Source organism: Anneissia japonica, unplaced genomic scaffold (genome assembly GCF_011630105.1).
Source record: "Anneissia japonica isolate Jap-2015-1 unplaced genomic scaffold, ASM1163010v1 scaffold7731_len1735946_cov199, whole genome shotgun sequence".
NCBI lineage: Eukaryota > Metazoa > Echinodermata > Crinoidea > Comatulida > Comatulidae > Anneissia > Anneissia japonica.
The window spans coordinates 1,423,472-1,446,684 of record NW_022758997.1 but is presented as its reverse complement, the minus strand read 5'-3'; the positions used below and the strand labels follow the sequence as shown (position 1 = coordinate 1,446,684).

At 34.0% G+C, this 23,213-nt stretch overlaps 1 protein-coding gene across 1 annotated transcript in view; it reads right to left on the bottom strand.

Annotated features, from left to right (window-relative positions):
• LOC117125502 (cytoplasmic dynein 1 heavy chain 1-like) overlaps positions 1-21,767 on the bottom strand; it is a gene marked incomplete in the record, with an annotated part of 58,601 nt that extends 36,834 nt beyond the window's left edge. Inside the window, 27 exon segments of the mRNA XM_033272006.1 lie at positions 406-551; positions 975-1,098; positions 1,719-1,817; positions 2,316-2,456; positions 3,080-3,199; positions 3,366-3,476; positions 4,235-4,307; positions 5,207-5,451; positions 5,800-5,946; positions 6,244-6,390; positions 6,996-7,175; positions 7,601-7,684; positions 7,824-7,895; positions 8,268-8,402; positions 8,692-8,826; positions 9,092-9,247; positions 9,529-9,615; positions 11,317-11,533; positions 11,720-11,811; positions 14,480-14,648; positions 14,916-15,136; positions 15,536-15,756; positions 15,908-16,094; positions 18,557-18,812; positions 19,736-19,909; positions 20,553-20,655; positions 21,430-21,767. Coding sequence (XP_033127897.1) covers positions 406-551; positions 975-1,098; positions 1,719-1,817; positions 2,316-2,456; positions 3,080-3,199; positions 3,366-3,476; positions 4,235-4,307; positions 5,207-5,451; positions 5,800-5,946; positions 6,244-6,390; positions 6,996-7,175; positions 7,601-7,684; positions 7,824-7,895; positions 8,268-8,402; positions 8,692-8,826; positions 9,092-9,247; positions 9,529-9,615; positions 11,317-11,533; positions 11,720-11,811; positions 14,480-14,648; positions 14,916-15,136; positions 15,536-15,756; positions 15,908-16,094; positions 18,557-18,812; positions 19,736-19,909; positions 20,553-20,655; positions 21,430-21,655 — 4,068 coding nt within the window.
• Between the last annotated feature and the right edge of the window lie 1,446 nt (positions 21,768-23,213).

Below are 23,213 nucleotides of genomic sequence, written 5' to 3'. Positions count from 1 at the left end.
CCACCCTAGAATATTGTTGCCAAAGTCCCACAAAATGACAGTGTAAAAACATATGCAAACACGCACGTTTGTGGGAGAGTACACATGTTTGTAGGCCCTGTTCTGATTGGTTATTTGTTAAATATGATTGACACAAAAGGTTCTATTACATTATATGTACATTGTCCATGCCTTGAGCAGGAACAGAGATACTGTTTGAACTGTAATCATGTTAATTCTGACCACACTATCAAATTTTATTTGAAAACAAACTGCTGTATGCCCATATATAGTCAGATGTGCCTATATATGGTCACGACATGATGTCATCACGACTATATTTAGGCATATCACATGTTTTCACATAGTCTGAACAGGGCTTTAGACATTTCAAACCCTAGCTTCCCACTTGGTACTGTGACATACTTTTCGTGGCTGGATGGAAAGCCAAGGCTTTTCCTTCATATCGTCGATACTTTCCCAGATCTTGGAGAGTTCTGACCACACACCCTTCAGGTCCTGGAGTTCTTCTAAGGCCACTTGCATTCTCTCTTCACTGTTAGTGAATGTGCCTATACAGGTAAGTAATAAGATAGATATAATTTTTAGCCAGTAGTATTGGTAAAATACAATAAACAGTATAGTAGAAATATGGTAACAATGTCATCTTATTCTACAATTCTTCAAAAAAAATTTACATCACTGTCAGACTTACAATGAAACCATTTGTTTGATTAGACAAATCTGAAGCAAACAAACATTATTATATCAAACATGTCTTAAAATTAAATTATTTGTTTGATTAGACAAATCTGAAGCAAACAAACATTATTATATCAAACATGTCTTACAATTAAATTATTTGTTTGATTAGACAAATCTGAAGCAAACAAACATTATTATATTAAACATGTCTGCTGAATCTACGAGACGCAAGTCTGGTTTTGTACGGCCAAGATTTAGAATGGTGCTAACTGTTGAATATATAGGCATACCTGCTTCTTTCAGTTCGAGAGCTTCTTTAGCTTTGGCAATGTTGTCTCTATCCTCTTTCAACCTGGCAAACTTTCCTTCGAAGATGGTCAATGCACTGGTTGCTGCGTCTGGCTTCAGATCACCCTGTTGAGTATTATCATTAAAAAATATATACACATAAATCAAGTAGGAATAATTATTTCTCCATGGATAAATCATCAGTGTTTGGATTAGACAGCTAAGCATTGCTAGCTCAGAAGGGGAAAAAATTCCAAAAGAAAATGGCGCAAGTAATAACACCTCTTTGTAAGCTATGTTCTTTTTAAAGAAGGCGGGATGAATATTATTCTCCAAAGAACTCAGAAATTTCAAAATATCATATATCATGTCCACAATATCAAGCTATTATGAAACAAAATTATGTAAATTGCCCATATATGGGTATGATATGACTTTATCATGCCCATATATGGGTATGATATGACTTTATCATGCCCATATATGGGTATGATATGACTATCATGCCCATATATGGGTTTGACAAAACATCATTTTGCCCACATAGGGAACGCACATATAAAACTGCTACAGGAATCAAATAGTGAACTTCAGAATACTGTTACAACAGTCGGCCAAGTAAGATAAAATGTAATCACTTTTTTTTAATGATTGTTATCTGCACCTTCTTTGCTTGCTTTAATACAAACTGGTGTTTGTGATTGAAAAAAGTTAGGGGATTTAAATTTTTGATGATTTTTAATTACCTGAATGGGTTTGCCTTTCTCCCACTCTGCCAGTAGTTCTGAGGTTCTGAGCTCAACAGTCTTATCCTCAGCAACAATTTTCATCTGTAGGCTAGCAACCTTTGAGAAAATATAGAAATTATTTCTTAAGTGTATGATCAGGCAAGGATTTTGTTTTAGGCATTCAAGATTTATGTTTGTAAATAATGACCATGAGAACCCTTCAACAACTAACACAATAATTACTGTACAACTGACAACTACCACCGCAATCTCACTGGACCACCACACATATATCACTAGCTGATCATACATTGCCACTACTCTACCATCATCACTACTACTATAGCTGCCACCACAACCACCCCAGCATCATCACAATTAATACTACTACCACCAACAACACAATCACCACTATCATATTAGACACCCTCACAAATAGTCTAAAACTACTACCACTACAAAACACCATCATCACCACAACCACACCCATTACACCCATTATACCCATTATAACTACCGTAATTAATACTCCTGTAATTGCACCCACTACAACCACCATCACCAATACTGCTGAACCTGCAGTCACTACAACCACCTTAATTAATACCGCTGTACCTGTTGTTGGATGGAGGCATCCTTCCTCTTCATGATTTCATTGTAAGCCCCCCATTCACCTTCGATGTTATCCACGTACAGCCAGCTGGATGGGAACTGGTAGCGCTGCCTCTCAAGAAGCTTCTGCCCGTGGTGATACATCTATATAACACATAAAATAATGTGTTATACATTTAAAGGCCAAGTACAAATTTTATTATTACATGTCATTAATTAAAATATTTATATATGTACTTTAGTCATTACATGTGTTATTATTTTAAGTGTGAAGCTATATGGTAGCTTGGTGGCTGCCACTTTCATCTCTAGACCAGGGTCCAAGGTTTGAGAGAATACAAGTTGTTTTTTTTCTCATAATGAAAATACAAGTACATTGCTTAACACCTAAAATGATTTGAAATGAGGCTTGCCATCCCAAAACCAGCATCACTGTTGCTAAAAGTTAAAATGAGTAATTAGCATAATGGTGTGGCTGTATTGTATACTTTAGTACAGAAAAGCTGTAATACTTTTACTCCTAATTTTTTGGCAATAGTAAGTTGATTTTAGTAAATGACCCATCATTTTAAAGCTTATAATGTGGAGAATATAAATATATTAAAAAGTCAAGTTTCTTGTTTTGGTTACTGACGCTGGTTCTGGCATGACAAGCCTTATGCAGCATCTTTCATCCAGTATATAGCAAGGGTACAAGCTTCTTGAATGGGAAATTGTGAATGAATTTTTATATAATGAAAAATACAATACATAAAATATGTTATTACCTCTACTTGCTTCTCCCAAGTACGGTGTTTCCTCTTAAGGTTCTGTACGTATGTGATGAAGCTAACGGCATCAGCTGTGCTGGCTGTATCGACTGAGTGCTGTTCAAGCTCTGTTCGAGACTAAAATAAAATGTATATTTGGCAATTACTACTTTAACTAACAGCAGTAGATGTAGTTTTAGGTAACAATATCATAAAATTGTATATAAGAATAGAAGGTTCCAAACATATCTGCATCAGTGAGAGAGATGCTATTAAAGTATAACACACTGTCTTCTTAGCATACCTTTGAGAGTGAGGAGTGGAATTCTGTCATCTCGTTGCCGAGCATCGTTCCAAATTTGCTCAAAATCTCCTTGTGCCAAGTGTCGTACTTCATGTTCACTTTTGACTGCACCTATTGGCACGGAAGTGGAATATGTATGTGTTATTCGTGCAGTGCATCATACTAAATCTGCATTTACTGCAATTCTTCAGGTATGAGCCAACATCAGCTACATTTAAGTACTTTTTATGCAATATTCTTCATCTGGGTATATATGCTAACCCCACCTAACTTATATTCTATGTTGTCGTGTGAGTACGACGTGCTGCACAAGTTCCAGTGTTTTACTGAAAAGAGTACAGGTTTGAAAAAGGCCAAGTCAACAAAGATCCTAGCTCGGAAGTACTTGTGAAAGAATCCCTTTTAAACATTATAAAGAATTGGAGGTAAAATTTAGGAAATATATTGCATTTAACAAAAAAGAATCAGCGATTTGGAGAAAGCACAGTCCTGTTACAAACCCAAAGCATGTGGAATTGCAATGTGATTTGCATATGGCTAGCGCACAAAGCTGAACATTTTTCAAGTAGTTGGTATTGCTAAATCTGAAAACGAAAACCCAATCAAGATTGCGGAAACTTTGCTTGTCCTGGAATACATGCTTTCTTTGCAAACCTCGGTTGAACATTCCGTGAGGTACCAATAAGGTAGCAACAAGTTCTAAAGAGAAGCGGGTACATGGGAGAAATGTTGATGAATAAGCCACAGAATTTGCTTTAGATTCAACAATCCTCTATGGTGATGAGACTTAATGAACGTTTAGCACTGCTAAAAAAATGGTGGGTCAAGCAGTGATAGGTTCCTGGAGAAAGCAAACCTGTTTTACTTACCTTTCCATAATCCACCACAATAGGTCCAAATTCCTTTCTTGACTCGGCAGTATCAAAAGTGGTACGAGCTTGTCTATTTAAACAAATTAAAATATATTAACAATTAATCATCATTCGCATTATTCTATTAAATGTAACTATCGTGATGGCAGAAGGTTGGCTTGAATCTTATGCAGTATGTTTTTTCGCTTCGGTCCATGGACAAAGCACTTTACCTATGTTCGTCTTTCTCCACCCTTCATGCAAAATTTCCATTGACAAACATTATGTCATTTGAACACCAATTTAATAGCTATATATTAACAATAATATACAGTAATAATAGTTGTCAAAATATATTGTAGAGACCTCTATGTGCTTAACATTATTACTCCTGGTCATTAGATCAAGCACATATGGAACACATATTCAGGTCCCTGGGAGAATTCCATAATGTTGCAGCTGTAATCAGCACATTTTGTGTTTGTGCCTACCAGTTATCCACATGTACTCATGGGTAGAGAGACAACCGCAGGTAAATTGCCTTGCCTAAGGACACAAGCGAAATACAGAGCGAGGGACTGAACCTACAACCTCAAGGTTGAGAAGAAGCAGAAACGCAACCGCTGCGCCAAATTATTGTATTTGATCTAGTCCTTTCCTCAGAGACAATTTAAGGCACTTTGTCGTTGGATAAGTTTACCTAGTTTGTTGATTACATTTTTGATTAATAAATTATATAAAATAGTATGGATGGAACCGAAGCAGATTGACTACCTACAAAACTGCATTGGCAATTGCACTGTAAATATACTGTATCTCAGTCTTAGTCTCGTCACAAGTTCAATTCTCTCCTTAAAACTCATCTCTTTCAATAGATTAATGGTGTAATATCGCTGTGACACACCAGCAAAGAGCACTATATAAAAGCAAATTATTATTACTATTATACATATAACATTAAAAAAAACATTGCCAAATCTGAAAGCTTACCTAATTTCTGTCAAGAGCTGAGTCCATCTTGTCATGTCCTCTCCGAGCTTGTTGTAGATGTTGTGCGACTGCATATCCCACAAGGACTGATACTGAAGCCACACCTTAACATACTCCTTCACGTAGTTCAAGGTGTCATCAATTGCCCTGTAAGCTTCTTCTAATATAATGGGCCCATCTGGGAGCTTGGTCAGGAGGTTCCGGTAGACAGAGTGTTTAGCAGACTCATGGTGATCAACACCAACCTACAAAAACAACAACAAATATTTATCAAAACAAATAAAATTAATGACACAATTTAAAGAAAAAAAAAATATTTGCATTGCCCAAGCTACAGTGAAATTTGTAAGTGAGGATTGTTTGTTCAGAATTTTTGTCTAATTCTGTCGCCTTGTACATTTTAGTTAATGTTAACCACAGGACAACTATCCATGGTTAAGTTATCAAATACATTAATCAAAGCATAAATACTAAAGATTTTGTGTCGTTCATTCTTGGGTTAAGAAAGAACCCTTTTTAGCCTAATAATAAAATTCAAACACCAAAATGGCGGACAAAATTTTTATCTTATAAATTTGTTTAACTATGCTTACCTGGTAACGTGAGCTCTCCAGACGTCTCTGTGATGTAACAATCTGCTGCCAAGCAAAGAGCTGTTGCAGGAGCTGGTACCTGGCCTCCTCAATTGGTGGGCCCAAGTACATGACCTGGTTTGTGATTCTGATCTCATGGATCAAACCCTGAAATGAAGTAACAATCACAATATTATCATGCTAATGATTTCTATTAAAAATCTGAAAATCATCAACAAAAAAATCCACCAAAAACTGAGGCTGGTTTAGTCAACAGATTTTGTGTTGCATCATCATAACCCAGTTAAACAATTTGCAATTAATTACAACACAGAATGTCTCGCAATAAGACACCAGCCTAGACATAAAAACGCTATTCCAAAACGGGACAGGAAGTTTTTTATCAGTGGCTAAAAAACCTGTGAACATAACTCGCTAAATTTGCATACAGGTGCTGATATGTACCTTGATCTTGGGGTCACCACCTGGCTTGTGTTTAGCAGGTGCATCTGTATCCATGGTCTCCTCAAATCTGGATGTCTTATCACCATACAAGCATTTTGTCCAAGCCTGCAGCCCAGCTTGCAATCTCTTGGCAAGACACTTCTCGACCTACATAATCAAATGGATTGAAGAAGATTAAAACAATGGTGGTGGGGATGATGATGGCGATTGTGAACACTTCATATATAAAGATGAAATGACGACAATGAAATGACGATGACAGTAGCAATGACAATGATGGAGATACTGACAAATATATTTACAATGCTGATGCTAATTACGATAAAGTTACAATGACTAAATTTATGATGATTATGGGAGAAATGATGATGATGGCGGTGACGGTAATGATGATGTTAGTGATTGTGACGATGATGGTGATTACAGCGTTGGTGGCAATTACAGCAATAATTACAGCGATGATGCCAATGGCGGAAATAATAATGCAAAGGTAACAATTGAAGTGGATAATAATGATGATATGGTGGTGGATAGTAATGAAATTGTTAAGGAAGGTGAAAGGGATGACGGTAATGACAATGATAAGGTTGATAATGGTGTTTAATGTGTTGATGCTGAAGCAATGATGATAATGAGGTTGATAATGATAATGTTGATAATGTGAATTATCATAGGATGATGATGTGACATTGATGATGATTATTTAATTGAAGACGAGGTAGGTTCCAATAATTGTAAATCATCATTCGTACCACTGAGTCCAACTTGGCGACCCATTGAGGGAGATTGGAGTAAGAGTGCAAGCTCAAATCATCTACAGCTTTCTGGATATGGCCTAGAATTTCTGCAAAGATGTTGGCATTGTAATCAGCACTATCAAGTGATCGTACATCCTGATCGATTTTCTCCTCTATCATAAGTAAATCGTCCACCTTAAGACAATAACAAAAGCCATTAATATATTTAGCAGTGATTGAAAAAGTGATTTTTCAAAGTCAGCTAATGGAACAGTATAATAACAGTATATTTATTTAATTTATTCTCAACTGACAGATAATGTTTTGCTCCTCAAAGGTAAGGCTAATAGTAGCATCATTGTGCTGGAATTCATATGGGTGTAGTTCATGATTACCCAAGCAGCCATAAAGAGGTATTTATTCCACAATGAACTGGGGTTGAAATGAACCAGATCATTGGGATGTCTTCTACTCTTCTAAAAGACGTATTGGATTCTTTTAAGTGCAAAAAAGCTAGATGTTTACACCGGGCCTCTGGTTTTAAGTCCTTATACAAACGAACTCTGTTCTAACAACCTAACATTATCAGATTCAATTTTAGGTTACATCAGACAACTTACTTTCTCTTGGAAGTTAAAGACAGTCTCAGCCAACTTCTGAACATAAGGATCAAGTTTGTAAGACTCCCAAACAAGACCAATTCCCTGTGATAGATTAAAAGACAATTCATGACTTAGTATAAATAATTATTAAAAGCATATACACTAACAATAAATTGTTCAAACTGTATCTCATTGAAAGTTGAATAAATTTAATTTCAATATATTTTTATTTATTACTTACTTCTGCGATCAAGCCTTGTACTTCTTTCTTCAGACCTGCAACCAAGAGAGTGATGGTTGGCCTTGCTTCAACCTAGAGATATTGAAATGCAAACAAAATCATACCTTTTCATTATACATGTACTGTATATTATTTTTTAATTGTTATTTTTTTTTCTCGCACCACATATTAAGAAAATACAATACATTTCTGTTTACATTCATTAAAATATGTTGATAAATTTAATGAATATTCATTAGTATGTAAAATTTCCTTACTTGTTATACAAATATATATATATATATGGACATTTATAAAGCCTTTTTTGAATATTATTACACCAAAAAATGACATTTTTAAATTACACAAATCAAAGAATATCTGTTCTACTTGACACACCGAATTCGACAATTCCATTATTTTAAAGGGATTGTTACTAAATAGATACAATATCAATAATCTTACCTTGTCACAGGTACGTTCGTAGGTCCTAACACTCTCGATCAGAGAGATTGCGAATGGGTATAGCTGATTGGCCTGATGTGCCTTGTTGACAATTGCTAACGGCACACGGAAACCAAGCCATTTCAAGTTACGTACCTATTATATATAATTAACAATTATCAATATTTATAATTACTTATAAAAAAAAATTTAGTATATCACATTTGTCTAACCATGTCATATTAATAAACTGCACAAATATTCGTTAGCATGACAATGTTTTCATTAGTTTTTGTAGATTCATTCATATCACAGAGTTTCTAAATTTACTATTTAAATTTGAGTCTTACTGTAGCATAGATTAGCATATTAATAAATTGAATGAATATTCATTAGCATGTACCCATTAATTTATGCAAATCTATTCATGAATATTCATACAAACCTCCTTGGACAATGTTATGATATCCGGTAAGAAGTTGATTCTGAGTTTGAGGACGTTGGACTTTGTTCCAGCGCGAGCTCTCTGACTTTCAATTGTGAAGATGCGGCCGGTGACTCCAAGTTGACGCTGCTGAACCTACCATAAGTAATGTTAAAAAAACAAGCAACTAATTTCAAAAAAGACCTTTCATAGAATAGAATGCAACAACTTTAAATACATACTGGTAATAAGATTTTAATAACACAATTATGGAAATCTCCTTGTTTAAAAATCTTAAAAATAATATCATTTAGTTAGTACAACACAACCATTTAACTAACAACATTTGGCTGAAGAAGAGTATATATATTAAGACAGTCGGAAAAGACTTATAGCAGAAACATTTAAATATTTTTCTAACCTTTCTTGACCAATCATCAAACACCTCCTGAGTGCTTAGTTTAGCACGGAAGCTATCTCCATCTGCTTTCAACTTCTGACCTTCAACATGATTTTCCCAGCCTTTGCCAAGTACATCCTCTACTCGCCTCATGTAGGCTGTGAGCTGGCGATCAATCTGTGGAGAAACAAGTCAACAATGACACACCTGCAAATGACACACAAGCCAGTGACAAAGTAACACCTGCATAATATACACCTGCTTAATATACACTTGCAGACACATCTGCAAATGGCCCAACGGTAAATGATGACACACCTGTAAATGACACACTTGCAACTAACACACCTGCAAATGACAACGCAAATGACACCTGCAATGACAAATCTGCAATAACAAACCTTTACATGACACCCCACACACCTGTGTCTCTGTCAGCTTAAATTATTTCTACTTACCTGTCTTGCCCAGATGATGGATCCAGAGGTGGGAGGCAAGTCCCTCACCTTACTCATCTTACTGGCCTTGCTCAATGGATACTGGACCTAAGATGTGGTAATGAATAATATTTTATCATAAATATTATATATAATCATATGAACTACGAGTCCCTTATAATTGTCATAGCACGCAAATTACTACGCTCTACCGTGGTAAAATAAACCAAGAAATAATACAATAGTTATAAGACCTGGCCAAAATGAATCATAATCTTGCCTTAGAAACAAATCCTACTCTTTAAATAAACCATGGTTGACTGTTCCTGGCCATTCATTTTGGCATCCTGCTCTTAAAAGTAAAAAGTTGACCAGGCAGAAAATAAAGACTACAGTATTTGTTGATGTTTTATCCCACTAATGATTAAACACAATGATTTCTATTTATATTTGTTGAGATTTCTCTCATTTTTCAAATCATTATTATTTAAAATTAAAGTAATGCTAATAAAAAAAACAAAGACCACTTGCTTTACTTCTAGGACCCCAATATTTGAGCAATATATATAACAAATTTCTGAGAATTTGTTAATATATGGGCATATTATGTCATATGGAATCCATATAGGGTCAAATCACAAGTATTTATCACATGGAATTTGATAGTTTGGAGGTTTAGAGTCCATAAAGATAACAAGTGCAACCACCACTATATCTATACAAATTCATAACTTATTGTCATCTCATTAAGAAAATTTTTAGTAGACATAAGTTTCATTAATGTCTTTGTCAAGGTCTCTAAACATGTTTAAATCTTTATAATCCTGAATCGCAATATCAAATTTGAACTTAGCCTGTTTTATTCATGCAAAAAAAAACTTATTAAACTTAAATCTGGTTTTATAATACTGTGCATGAATGAAAATTATGCTGGATACATAGAACAAAGCTGACAAGTAATTTCAAGATCAATCCAACGACACATTGAACCTGTTATTAACATTATAAAGCATTTTTTAATAGATCTGTTTTAATAATAATATTGCGCATGATTGAAATTAATTCTGGAAAGATGGTACAAACGCTGGCAAGTATAACTAAATTCAAGAGCTATCAAACAAAACATTGGTCATTAAATCTGTCATTAACGCTATAAAGTGTTTTTCAACGGGTTCTCTGGATTCATCAGTCATCGCCGAACCAACGGGGGAATTACAAGAATACGAGCGACACGAACCACAACCACATGCCATAATAAACAATATCGTACAAGATTAGCACCTAAGATATTAAAGCAGCTCTCATGAGAGGAGACGTCATAATTAATTTCAAGTCTGTATAAATCCAGATTGAAAATGTTAACACGCTGAGACATCCTTGTTCACTAGATATTAGAATGTACTGGCAACAAATACACTTTTTGGTGAATTTTTACAATTTTGGACAATTATATAATTGAAATAGTATCATAAGAATCCAACTTGTGTAAATAAAATTTCTAATCATTAATCACAGTTACATATGTTTTACATTAAAACATTATATTAACATTTTTAAAAATCTAAAATATGTCATATTTTTTATAAAACCAAATATTTTCTAATTTATTGACTAAAATCAAATTAAAATGGACAAAATTGAGGGACTATAATCAGTAGACCTATCCTTTAAGTTTAATAAAAAGATAACAAAACTTAACTTAAAATAAAATATATCATTAGTGTCTGCATGATTTTTGAAAAGCAATTTTAATTTATTAATAAATTTATATTTCCCAACACCTACCCATTTTTATTTAGGTATCATTACCTTGAATTTATCGTGAAGAGCCTCGATGTCGTCTTTGACACGCTGTATCAACTGTGTTTGATATTCCCGGATGGCTCCGCGAATGTGAGGTCGTACAAACAGGGCGTTGAAACGCGAGAATATACGGAACATTTCGTTTGCGTTCTTGGCTGTGCCCAGTTGATCACGAAGACGTGCAGTAATTCTAGTTTCTACACGGTCTATACGTTCATCATACCTATAAATTGCAAATGTTTATTAATTTAAAAACATTTTCTATGAATTAGTATTCTCATATGATTCTTTTATGTATTTGTTTTACACATCCCTACCTCCTGCTTTGGGGTAAGCATGTTTGGTTGATGTAGTATGATTTAGCTATCTATATTATACATTTACAGTGAACCTTAGGCCTAAGACAAACCTCTTCATGGCTGCCTCAAAGGCATCTGAGCCTTCACGTGTCACATCGAGCCCATCTACTTCCTTCACATTTTCGTAGGCTAGGTTCACTTCCTATAAAAATTTTAAAAAAAAACTTTTTTATTGCAGTAGTGGTAAGCTGGTTATTGTACTCACCCTCAAATTTGAAGGTCCAGAGTCCAAATCCTGTGATGTGAATGGATTAGTTCTCATAAAAAAAATAACTCACCTCCTAATCTCTAACAATAAGTAAGTGTATCTAAACACCATATCTATATCCTCACATCACAAACTAACACAATGAAAGTAGGTTGGGCCAAAAAAAATAAATTTTTTGTTAGCCCTTCTTTTTTTAAAAATTATAAATAGGGGCGGTTGGAAATTTTTTTTAAAATTTTTATATTTTTTTTTAAAGATACTCATCAGATGGAACAAAAAATGACCCACAGAGGCCTAGAATGGCAATATCTTACATCAGACATCAACTTTAGTTTAATTTGTAGGGAATTTGGCAAAAAATTAAAGATAAATTCACTTACACTTTTTTTTATTTTTAAAGAAAAAAGCTAAAAAAAAAAACTTTTATTAATTTTTTTTGTTTTTCCACCACTATTTTTTCAGTGAGTTAGGAGCGGGTGGAGGAAGGCAAACAAACAACTTTTTTTGACCTAATGTGTTACTTCATGAAAACTTCATGTTAAAATATGCACTGTTCTCTTTACAAACTTTTTGTGTGTTAAAGAATACAACATTTCTTGATAACCAATACTCGCTTATTTTGATATGACTGCTTTTTGTTTTCTCGCACTACCTTAATTTACTTTGTGTTAGTTTGTGATGTGAGTGACGTTATACATATTATGAAAGAGATTGTCATTTATAATGCAGTGATTTATTTGTTTATGTGTAAATAAGATAAAATTAAATTAAATTTGTCCAATAACATTTGCTGCTTCACAAACAGAATCCATATTGCAGTGACTTATTGTTTATAGGGCATCTCACTGTGTATTCTTTAATTAGCAAAATCTTTACTTGATTGGACCAAAACATTTCAAGAAATGTAAAGTAATTCTGCTCCAGATACCTTCACCTTTTGAGCAAAACTAGGTATCATTTATGAGATATTAATCTTCAAACTCTAATAATAATTTTAGCAGATGTTTTAATCTTCTTCCAAAATTACTAGATGCAGGTAGTGGAGATAAACACATCCCTATATCCCTATGGACTAAGCACCTAAAATATTATCTCGCACCTAAAACCTAAAACTCATAACCAATAAGAGAATATTAAAGTTATACACATGACAGAGATAATTTAATAATTGTAGGCAACCTTAATTACATTCCATAATCCAAAGCAACGTGGGAATTAATAATGTCAATCTTTACATATGGCAGGAATTTATACACCATTAATATCAATATAAATGTTATTTGAACATTGATTAACAATAACCAGTCTCATCAATGACAATAATATCTTTTCATAGCAAGGCCACAACATAATACTATAAGGTGAAGTCACGTTTTAGCTTAGCAAGTGTTAACTTTCATAGGAAATGTTATTTGAACGAATTATCAAATATTAAATAATTTTTACGTTTAAACATCAAAGGAAATGTACTGTAAAGAGAACCAAAATACAAAGGAAAAGCAAGCCATGGACAATTTAAGCAAATGAATAAATCTCTCCCAGATTGATAGAGCTCTCAAATGGTTAAAAGAGGATATTGGGTTAGAACTGTCTGGTAGGGATAATACCCTTTTCTCAAAAACAATCATATTTAGGTTCAGTAACAAGTTATTAACATTTAGTTGTTTTAACATGAATCAAAACAACCAAATTAATTTATTCAATATTATTAATATCTTTCGAAGGCCAGAAAAAGGTCCAAGAACAATATAAATTATGATATTTAGACTTTTTTAAACTTAGAATGTCTGTAATGTTGGAAAGTGTTTCTCTTCACCGGTTATATATTTGCTAATTAAACAAATTAATTACTTTGTCAGTTTAGTAGCAATTAATCAATCTTAAACTTTTAGAAATCTATTCATTTATTATGGTGTATTATTTCAACCATTATAGCAACTAACATACAATAAATATAATATTATGACCAATTTATCAATACAGAAAATTTGTAATCTATTTTAAATTACACCTGTAATTCAGAATGGTAGTGATTCTCGTAAAAAAAAATAATTCACTTTATTAGGATTATTATCATTTTTAAAAAATCTTGGTGTTTCAGGATATGAAGCTAAGACACTCTGACTGGGAAGTGAACACCTGTGAATACCTTGATTATGCCTTTAATCTAAGCAATTATTTGTCAATTTGAAAACATACTTTCTTTGAAATTAATTAATTCATTTTTTCTTGCAACCTCTTACAAGCTTTGAATTCTGAAATTTGCATTTCACATTCCTCCCATTTATTATTATTTTTATTTAATTTAATTTAAATTCAAATATAAATATTTTAATTGATAAACCGGACATCTCTTAAATAAGTATCAATTGACCTCAGTCCATATAATAATAATTTATCAATAAAACTGATAAGCCATCAATACATTGGTCAATCAATAATCAAATCAGTCAATCAATTAACTAACCAATCAATCAATAAATAAATCAATCAACCAATCAATCAACCAGCCAGCCAATCAATCACTTAATCACTCAATCAATCACTCAATCAATTAATCAATCAATCAATCAATCAATCAAACAATCAACCACAAGCTTACTTCAATTGCATTAGCATCCGCAGCATCCATCAGAAGCTCATTCATATTAGTCTGTTGGGACTCCTCAGAGCGTGGACCACCAGGGCTGCCAGGGGCCGTTGGGGGGGCAACAGCTGGTCGTAGTACTCGTACTATCACAGTACGTAATTGTTCATGCTGCCGACGAAATCTGTATAAAAAATCTTTGTATATAAGCTTAAGCTTTATTTTTATAATATGTGTAATAAGTTTTACATATATTTTGTAGTGTTAAGTCTAATAATAAAAAATAAGTAAACAGTTTTGTAAATAAGCCTTTATTTCTACAATGTGTAATAGTTTTTATATATTTTTCTATTGATTATAATGCAAACACAGCATGTTTTGTACCATGTTTTTTATACCGTAATAAATAAATAAAATTAAAAGAAATATTGTCATAACATCATTTACATACTTTCTCATGGTTTCTAGTCTGACTTGGAGTCGTTTGTGGTTGGGGTTGACACGCCATACCATCTTTAAGCTTTCTTCACGCTTTTTCTTGACGATATCACGTAGCAAACCCTGTAACTTCTCGTACTCGTCATCCCAAGTTCCAAATACCTCAAAGCATGCAGACATGACCTTTTCGAACTCCTCAAAGCTAATGTGCATTAGGCGTCTTGTTCCAAGCACCTGAAAAAAAATTACATAATGAATTGCTCTCATGCTTTAGCCTACAAATATAACATGATTAAATTTCAATGACCATGTTATTGATTATCATGACTTCTACAATTCTTTTGAATTAATAATTAGGTTTTATGTTTTAAATTTATTTTTGTAATCTATGTTTGCAATCTGTAATTCAATTAATTAAACTTAGTTTCAAGTACTTAATTGAATTGCAATATAAATAAATCCATTAATCAGGATAAATCATAGAGGCTGGGATACTAATAATCATTAAAATAAAAGTTATTTATTCTTTATTCTCTATTTCAAATATTGAGAAAATAAAACTTTTTGCCATTTTTTTTATTTTCATTACATCATTATAATTACAATAGAGTATCTTTAAGATTTTCAACTAACCTTGAGAAGTTGAGTTGTCAAATCTCTAGAGATGGCTTCCACTAGTCGTAGAGCTCTTTGAATTGGGTATTTGGTGTTCCTGATCTTTCTGAGGTGTTGGAAGATACTGACGAGGGCCAACCTGATACGGTCGAGCTCGGATGCGGCCAGCAAATCATTCAAAGGGAAGTCTTTCATAAGAGGGGCAAAGTCATTCACCGTGTCTAATGCTTGCTTCAAACCTTTCGAAAAAATATATCAATATTCCAAATTACCACTTCAATTCTTAAAACTTTAAGACTTAACTTTGTACATTTTACGTAATTTATTATTTCAAACCCTTCTCTGGAATTCTTGTGTTAAGAATTTTTTTCCGTTAAAATAATTCTTCACCTGTATCAGTATCAAAGCTGACGGTTGCATGGAAACGTTTGCCATGTTTCAGAATTTCTAGTGTTAGAGCGACATCAATGCTTTCTCGCTTCTCTTGAACTTTCATTAGCGCCCTCTCCAGATTCAACCAGAAGCTGATTTCCTGGAGTGCTGTGCCTGATGCCGGATCACGATCCAACTTGGTCACCTTAAACAAAAAAGTTGTTAATGAAGCAATTTTGTTTCTCTTGGTATCACAAGGTCTGTGGGATGGCCAAGCAGGTAAGGATAAGGGGGAGAGGACAGGCAGTTGAAGCTTATGGCCAAGGGCAGATTAAGGGTTGGAGCCTGGAAGGAATTTAGGATGGTGAAGCCAACATAATATTCATAATTATTGTCTTGCAGTCAGTTACAGGTTTTAAAAAGTACTATAATGTATAATTATATACATACTGTATTTATTCCCAAAATTATTTTAATTGCCACATAATTTTTCCACTGTTGAAAAGCTCTTATAAATGATATTATTATTATTATTATTATTATTATTATTATTATTATTATTATTGTATTAGCTATAAGTATAGAACTAGTACTAGGTATACTGTATATAACTAGATATTTTAGCACTCATGACATGTTGGCTTTTCAACAGGCTTAATATCCAAGTACTTAATGAATCATTTAACATCAATGAGACTGAACTGAGTTGTAATTGTATACACAGACATACAGTACACACATGAGTCAAGGTGTAGATATCATGGCTTAAGAGTTATTCAACTTTTTACCATTTCAGGGGCTTTGGGGGGGGGGGGGGAGGCCAGGCCCAAAATGCCCTAGAGCTTATTTTAGGGTGTCTAGAACACAAAAAATTTGAGTGAGCATGACCCTGGGACCCCCTAGCGCAGTATTATCTCAATCAGCCCCACTTTTGGCCCCCCTTTTTGGACATCTCTGGATCCGCCACTGCATTTGTTATATCTTATTCTATGTATAATTCGGTATTTGTGTGTTGGATGTAAAAAAACAAAAATTGATTTAAATGGAACGTCTGTTAAATGGATTGACCATCAACTACCCTAGAGAAGGGTCAGTGCATTCGAAAGTACAACCATATTGCTTTATCCATGGGCTGTATCATGAGCTGAGAGTGGCAATAAATGAATGGATCACTCATCAACTAACTCAATCATCAAGTCCCAGACAAGCAGGAGGAAAATTAAACAACAATCAGATTTGAGCACATTTACTATAAAAAACCATATGTGGGGGTGATTTAATAAGAGCTCTGGAACATATTGTTTTCAGCTTACGTTTCATACAGAATAATATACGACACTATGTAATATTAATTAACTAATACACAAGCCCATATTTTACTTGACAAATTTTACATGAGTACTTTCATTGTCCCTAACACAATGATTGCGCAACAGATGGTCGACTAGGTCACAGAGGAACAGTGACGATTTAAAATCAATACTGAACTTGACCTGATGTCATGATGTTTATCAATTATTTTAGTTAATGTAAAGTCTGTCTCCTTTTAATATATAGCATAACCAGAGCAACTGAAGAGTAGACTATTAAATTTACATTTACAGTATGAAGCCATAATTGGCTGATGATAACAATGAACTTCTTCATGTCAATGTAGCAAAGATCTTATTACAACAAGCTAGTGCATTCCGCGATTTTATAAAAGCAATTTGCAGTAAAAAGTACAGCTTTTTCAGAAAGGGTTGTTACAGAATTTGCATGCAGAAATCAGAGTGTGCTATCTTTAGTATACAAGATCTTAGTGTGAAAGTTTAAAAGTACTTGTTTTACAGGATCAGTCAATCACATGATAGCAGACTCAGTCAGTCACATGATAGCAGACTCAGTCAGTCACATTAGAGCTAACTCAGTTAGTCATGTGATAGCAGACTCAGTCACTCACATGATAGCAGACTCAGTCAGTCATGTGATAGCAGACTCAGTTAGTCATGTGATAGCAGACTCAGTCACTCACATGATAGCAGACTCAGTCAGTCATGTGATAGCAGACTCAGTCAGTCACATGATAGCAGACTCAGTCATTCATGTGATAGCAGACTCAGTCAGTCACATTAGAGCTGACTCAGTCATGTGATAGCAGACTCAGTCACTCACATGATAGCAGCCTCAGTCAGTCATGTGATAGCAGACTCAGTCAGTCACATGATAGCAGACTCAGTCAGTCACATGATAGCAGACTCATCGCATGATAGCAAGGTCAAGATGAAAATTTTAAGGTCAATTAGTCATATGATGGTGGTAGGCTCATTTTTACATTAATTTACAAACATGGCCCAAGTTTCAAATGTTACCACCAGTCACTTTTAACACGTTAGGTAGGGCAAAACATCCTCCTATTATATTTTCCTAATGCAAACACATTGACTTTGCATTTGCAGTACCCACTGCTACTCCACATGGGATTCGGATTCAACACTAGTTACTAAGCACAAGCTGGGTGGTCTAAGGGGTTATGACACCAAGTTAGCTCTCTGGAGGTCTTGGGTTAGATTCTCACCCAAATTACTTGGGAATTTTTTTTCTGCAAGTATTTGGTATACTGTAACAGGTCAGGTAGGGAAAAACATTAGTCCTATGACACTTTAAAAAATAATAAAATCTTCCAACCTTCTGAATCTCTCTAATCCACCTGTTTACGCCATTTTGAAGTTGATTCAAGAAAACCGAGTCCTCTGCCTTGTCTGCAAAATCGATGACCTTTGGCCTACGATTTTCATCTTGACATTTGCGGATCATTGAAGACACAATAGGATTGATGGGAAGTGTAATTTCAGGGATGTCAATGTTTTGTTGAAGATGAAGGAGTCCCATTTCTAGTTCTGAAATTTTCTTCTCAACTGTTGGTGCCATTTTGTCACCATCCCTAGAAGAAGAAAATGTACATACTGAAACGTTTTAAATAATCAGTAAAATACACGAGACTGTCTTGAGCTAAAAACTTGTATTCAATTTAAAGGGACATAGACAAAATTGTTAGATTATCACTCCCGGCCGCATAAAAAATTTGGGAAATATTGATGTGGGAATAAAAACAAATTTTTTTTTTTTACCCCATCACTCATTTCAACAGCATAAAAAAAAACAATGTAATTTTGTGACTGGAAAATACATTTTCTTTAAGAAAGAATAAAATTAAACCAGTTTTTATAAAATTTTTACAATATTCTTGCCAAATAAAAACAGTCCCTCCCTCACTGATTTAAAAAAAAGCAATATTCTATGGTTCCTATAAAAAAAAAAACGTGCCCTCATCACTTATTTTCAAAATAAAGAGTGAAAATCTAATAATTTTTTTTATGTGGCCTAATACTTTTAATTACTTACTTTGTATATTTAATTATTTTTCAATTGGATATCAGGATGAGAAAAAATAGTCTTGGTCGATTAAGTATTATCATTCCTATAACCTTTGCATTGACCCTTAACTTGGCTGGAAATTATTTCATAATTTTTGTAATACAATGTAGGAATGTAAATCTGGATTAATTTAAATGAGTACTGTAATTTAATTATTTGAATTTAATCATCATCATTTTTCAAGGTTTTCATCATTGAAAACGATCTGTTGCATGTCCCATTGGCTAATGACCGAGTGTGTGCCCGGCTTTGAATTGCAGCAAAATAGAACATGGAAGGCTGAGAGCAACTGGCAGTAGGCGAGATCATGTCGCTTCCATATCATCATGTGACTCATCGGTTGCTGGCAAGTTGCCAAAAGCCAATTTACATAAGAAAGTCTTTTCAAAAGGCATAACACATTTAATATTTAATGTCAAAGAATAGTACCTATCAACTTTTCCTGTAGCCCGTATGTAGGATTTGAAGAAGGGGGCCATGGCTTCACTGACGTATGCATGTAGGGTCTCAAAGGGGGAGCCCTCACTGAAGGCAATGACACGTAGTTGCGAAGACATAGACTTATCACCGTCAACCAGTACACCTTTCTTCAGGAACACAACACTAGAAATCAATTATAAAAGTCATTAAAAATATTGCAAAAAAAAGTATTATGAAAATAGTTTTCTACATGGTACTGTAATGTAAGCTTTCAAAATTTAAAGAGAAAAAAATTAAAGGAGAAAAAAGTAAATTATACACAAGAATGAGTATTACCAAATATCATAAAAAGAATGAATCAAAGAATAAAATGAAATATTTAAATATTTAGCTGAAGGAACAAAATTCATATAGAGAGACAGATATGCCTTATTTTAATTTTACAGTACATGTGCACATTCCGATTTGAGACTATTTTTTTCAAAAAAACAAATACAATAACAATTTTCCCTGTATCTTTATCTCTAATCAACTGGTCGGTAAACTGCTTCTCAGCATATCACAACAACAAAGTTTTAATCTTTTAACATAAAGCTATCCCTCAAATGACACATCAATCACACAGACTACGCCAAATTTTCCGGTCTCAAAGGTGGTCTTGAACTGTTGAACCAAATAATTAAAAAAAAAAAAAAATTATCCCACCCTCACCCTGTACCTCGCCATCTCTCTCAATGCTACCGACTACATGCATTGTTGCAATGCTTTCATAAATACCGTAGTATGTTGTTACTAAAATTTTTTTCACATTTAGCTTAAAGAATACCTCATCATTTTGGTGTTGGTGAACTGAGCCGTGTTCATCAGAGTGTACGTTATCACCTCGGGTTCCCCGGGTTCTGAAGCTTCACTCGCTTCATCATCATCATCTAGTAAACAAATATAAAACACTGTAACACCAATATTTCAGCACAAATAATTTAATTTTGGCAATGTAATAGTAATACTTTAAAAATATTAAACTGTTGATTAAAAGTTAATTAATTATTACAGTTTATGATTTGAAAACTATTGGAATAACTAATCTATTCTATTCCTCAAAAATTGGTCTACAGTAGTAATTTTGGACTAGGTACTAGGCCTAGGAACACTTTTTTTTTCTAATCTAATCTGAACCACAGCAGGGCTATTATTCTGTGAGGTTTCATTTCTTGCAATGTCTGTACTACAACAAAATATATTTCTAATTAAATTTTATCATTAATACTTAATTTCTTAGCCCAGATCAAATCCTCATGTTTCCTAAATTTGTTTGAGTTAGGCCTACAGTAAATTATTTTTAGTGTCAGCATGACAAGGAATTTTCCTTGATTCATTCCTGTTTGTTGATCATATATTTCCTATGCCTTATTTCGCCCTTGGATAGGTTGTATAGGTGGAGGTCGGGAGTGGGAAGGTCGNNNGAAGTAGGCTGTACATAGATACCCTAGGCTAGCCTACCTTAGGATGCAAGCTCAGGATGGGTCGGCCTAGGGCTAGCTAGGCCCTTATATAAATAATAGGCTACCCTATCAATGGATTGGACTGGTGGGAAGGGAAAAATGGAATTTGGCAAAAGTAAAAGAAAAGGTTGGAAAAACCATGTATTAACCGCTTAAAGTTTCTAAAATACAGCAATATAACAAGTGCATTTACTAAAGTACCTTTTGTCACATTCCTCTGAACCATTAAACAATGAACTTGTGGATCAGAAAGGAATTTTTTCATGCATTCTACGTGCCCTTTCTCAGCAAGGGCGTTGTCCAATGCCACAGATGGCTCGCCATTTTCGAGCAGAAGAGGCAAAGTTTTCCGGAGATACTGGGTCAAAACCGGCACCTCTGCAACCACCTGGATGCTCTGGCTTTCTGTATCACTGCTATCCGCCATTTCTGGTGGATAGCTTTTCTATATTTGTAGCTTTTTATCCTTTTTGCAGCCGAATACGATCATCAAAACAGAAATAAATTCAGAGTCAACGATTGAGATTTCATCGATTCATTCAACCTATGACCCAAAGTACCGGTATATAGTGCGCCCTCATTAAAGTTAGACGTGACGTGATTCTTGAGTACACTGTTCTCAAAAGTCAGGAATATTAGCCTATACCAACAAAATATTTTGCTGCTAATTTTTATGGCAATTTAGTCCATTTTGTTGTGAATCTTTCTAGTATATCCTGTTGGCGGCAGTAAAGCCTTCTCTAACTTCTGTAAAATAAAATAAAACCAATTTGTGCAGAATCCGCTGTACAAGTCCCTCCAATGGTCCCTTCTGCCTCAAATCCGCCACTTAAGCAGACTAAGGAGAACGACACCAAACACATTCTATCCAATGATTCTACGCCTCCCTTTCCGCCTTCACCTCTATGAAACGTCTGTGGACAACCTTTTTCCGCTCCCTGGATCACTTGAAGCAACAAAAGGGGCCTACCAGATCAGTCGGCCATCTGAACAATTTTGTATAGAGGTACCGTCGGTAAATATTAGTTTACCTATATTTATGACAATTTTCAAACTATTTTTCTCATTTTGTATTACTGTAATTATGTAAATATAATTTACCATAATAATGATAAGAATAATAGGCCTAATAATGGTGAAGTTTTATGCTGAATAATGTAGATACCTTTATGCGCTTTTTACAGTGAACTTAATACTAAATTAAAATAAATTAAATTTTATGAATTATAAGTAACATCGTAAAACGGGAGGTTTTCAACTGAATTCGATAGTAATTCAGGCTCTTTTCAGGGTGATTCCCTCTCAGGATTGTTATTTACTATTACTCTTGTGGGTTCCCTAGCCCTGTATCTCCTTAGAGCAGTATGTAATGTTAGACCATGCCCACATATTTCAATGAATTGTTTACCGTTGGAGTCCGAGTATGCGGATGATAATTATTTTATATCTGAATCTGTATATTAGCTTAAAAATCTGTCAAAGTGTTCAAAGAGTAGAATTAGTTTGTGAATGAGACTAAAACCGAGTTCACACATATATCTTTCTTGATAAAGATAAACCTAAATTGGAAGAATGGAGATCACATAAGATATTTTAGGGTCATTAGATAGTAAGCCACCTATGATATTAATCATAGGATTGTGGGCGAATGCAGTATTAAAAACCTTAAGAGGATGTGGACCAAAAGTAAAGTTTTACTTGATTTTAAACTTAAGTTTTATGATGCTTTATCTATTTGACTGTATAATTGCAGCCGTTTGTCAGCACTGAAGCATGTGTTTGATAAATTAAATGCTTGTCATGAAAACACATAAGGAGTACCGGTATATTGAATAGTGGCGAAAATTATTAAGATGGTTTTTTAGAATGGATGAAATCACACCAGCTTTTTCAACATTCGTTTATGCAGTTGTTTTTTAGGAACAGTATTAAAGAGCGTGTCGGAAAATATCAAGCCAACCATTTGTCTTCAATTATATATATAT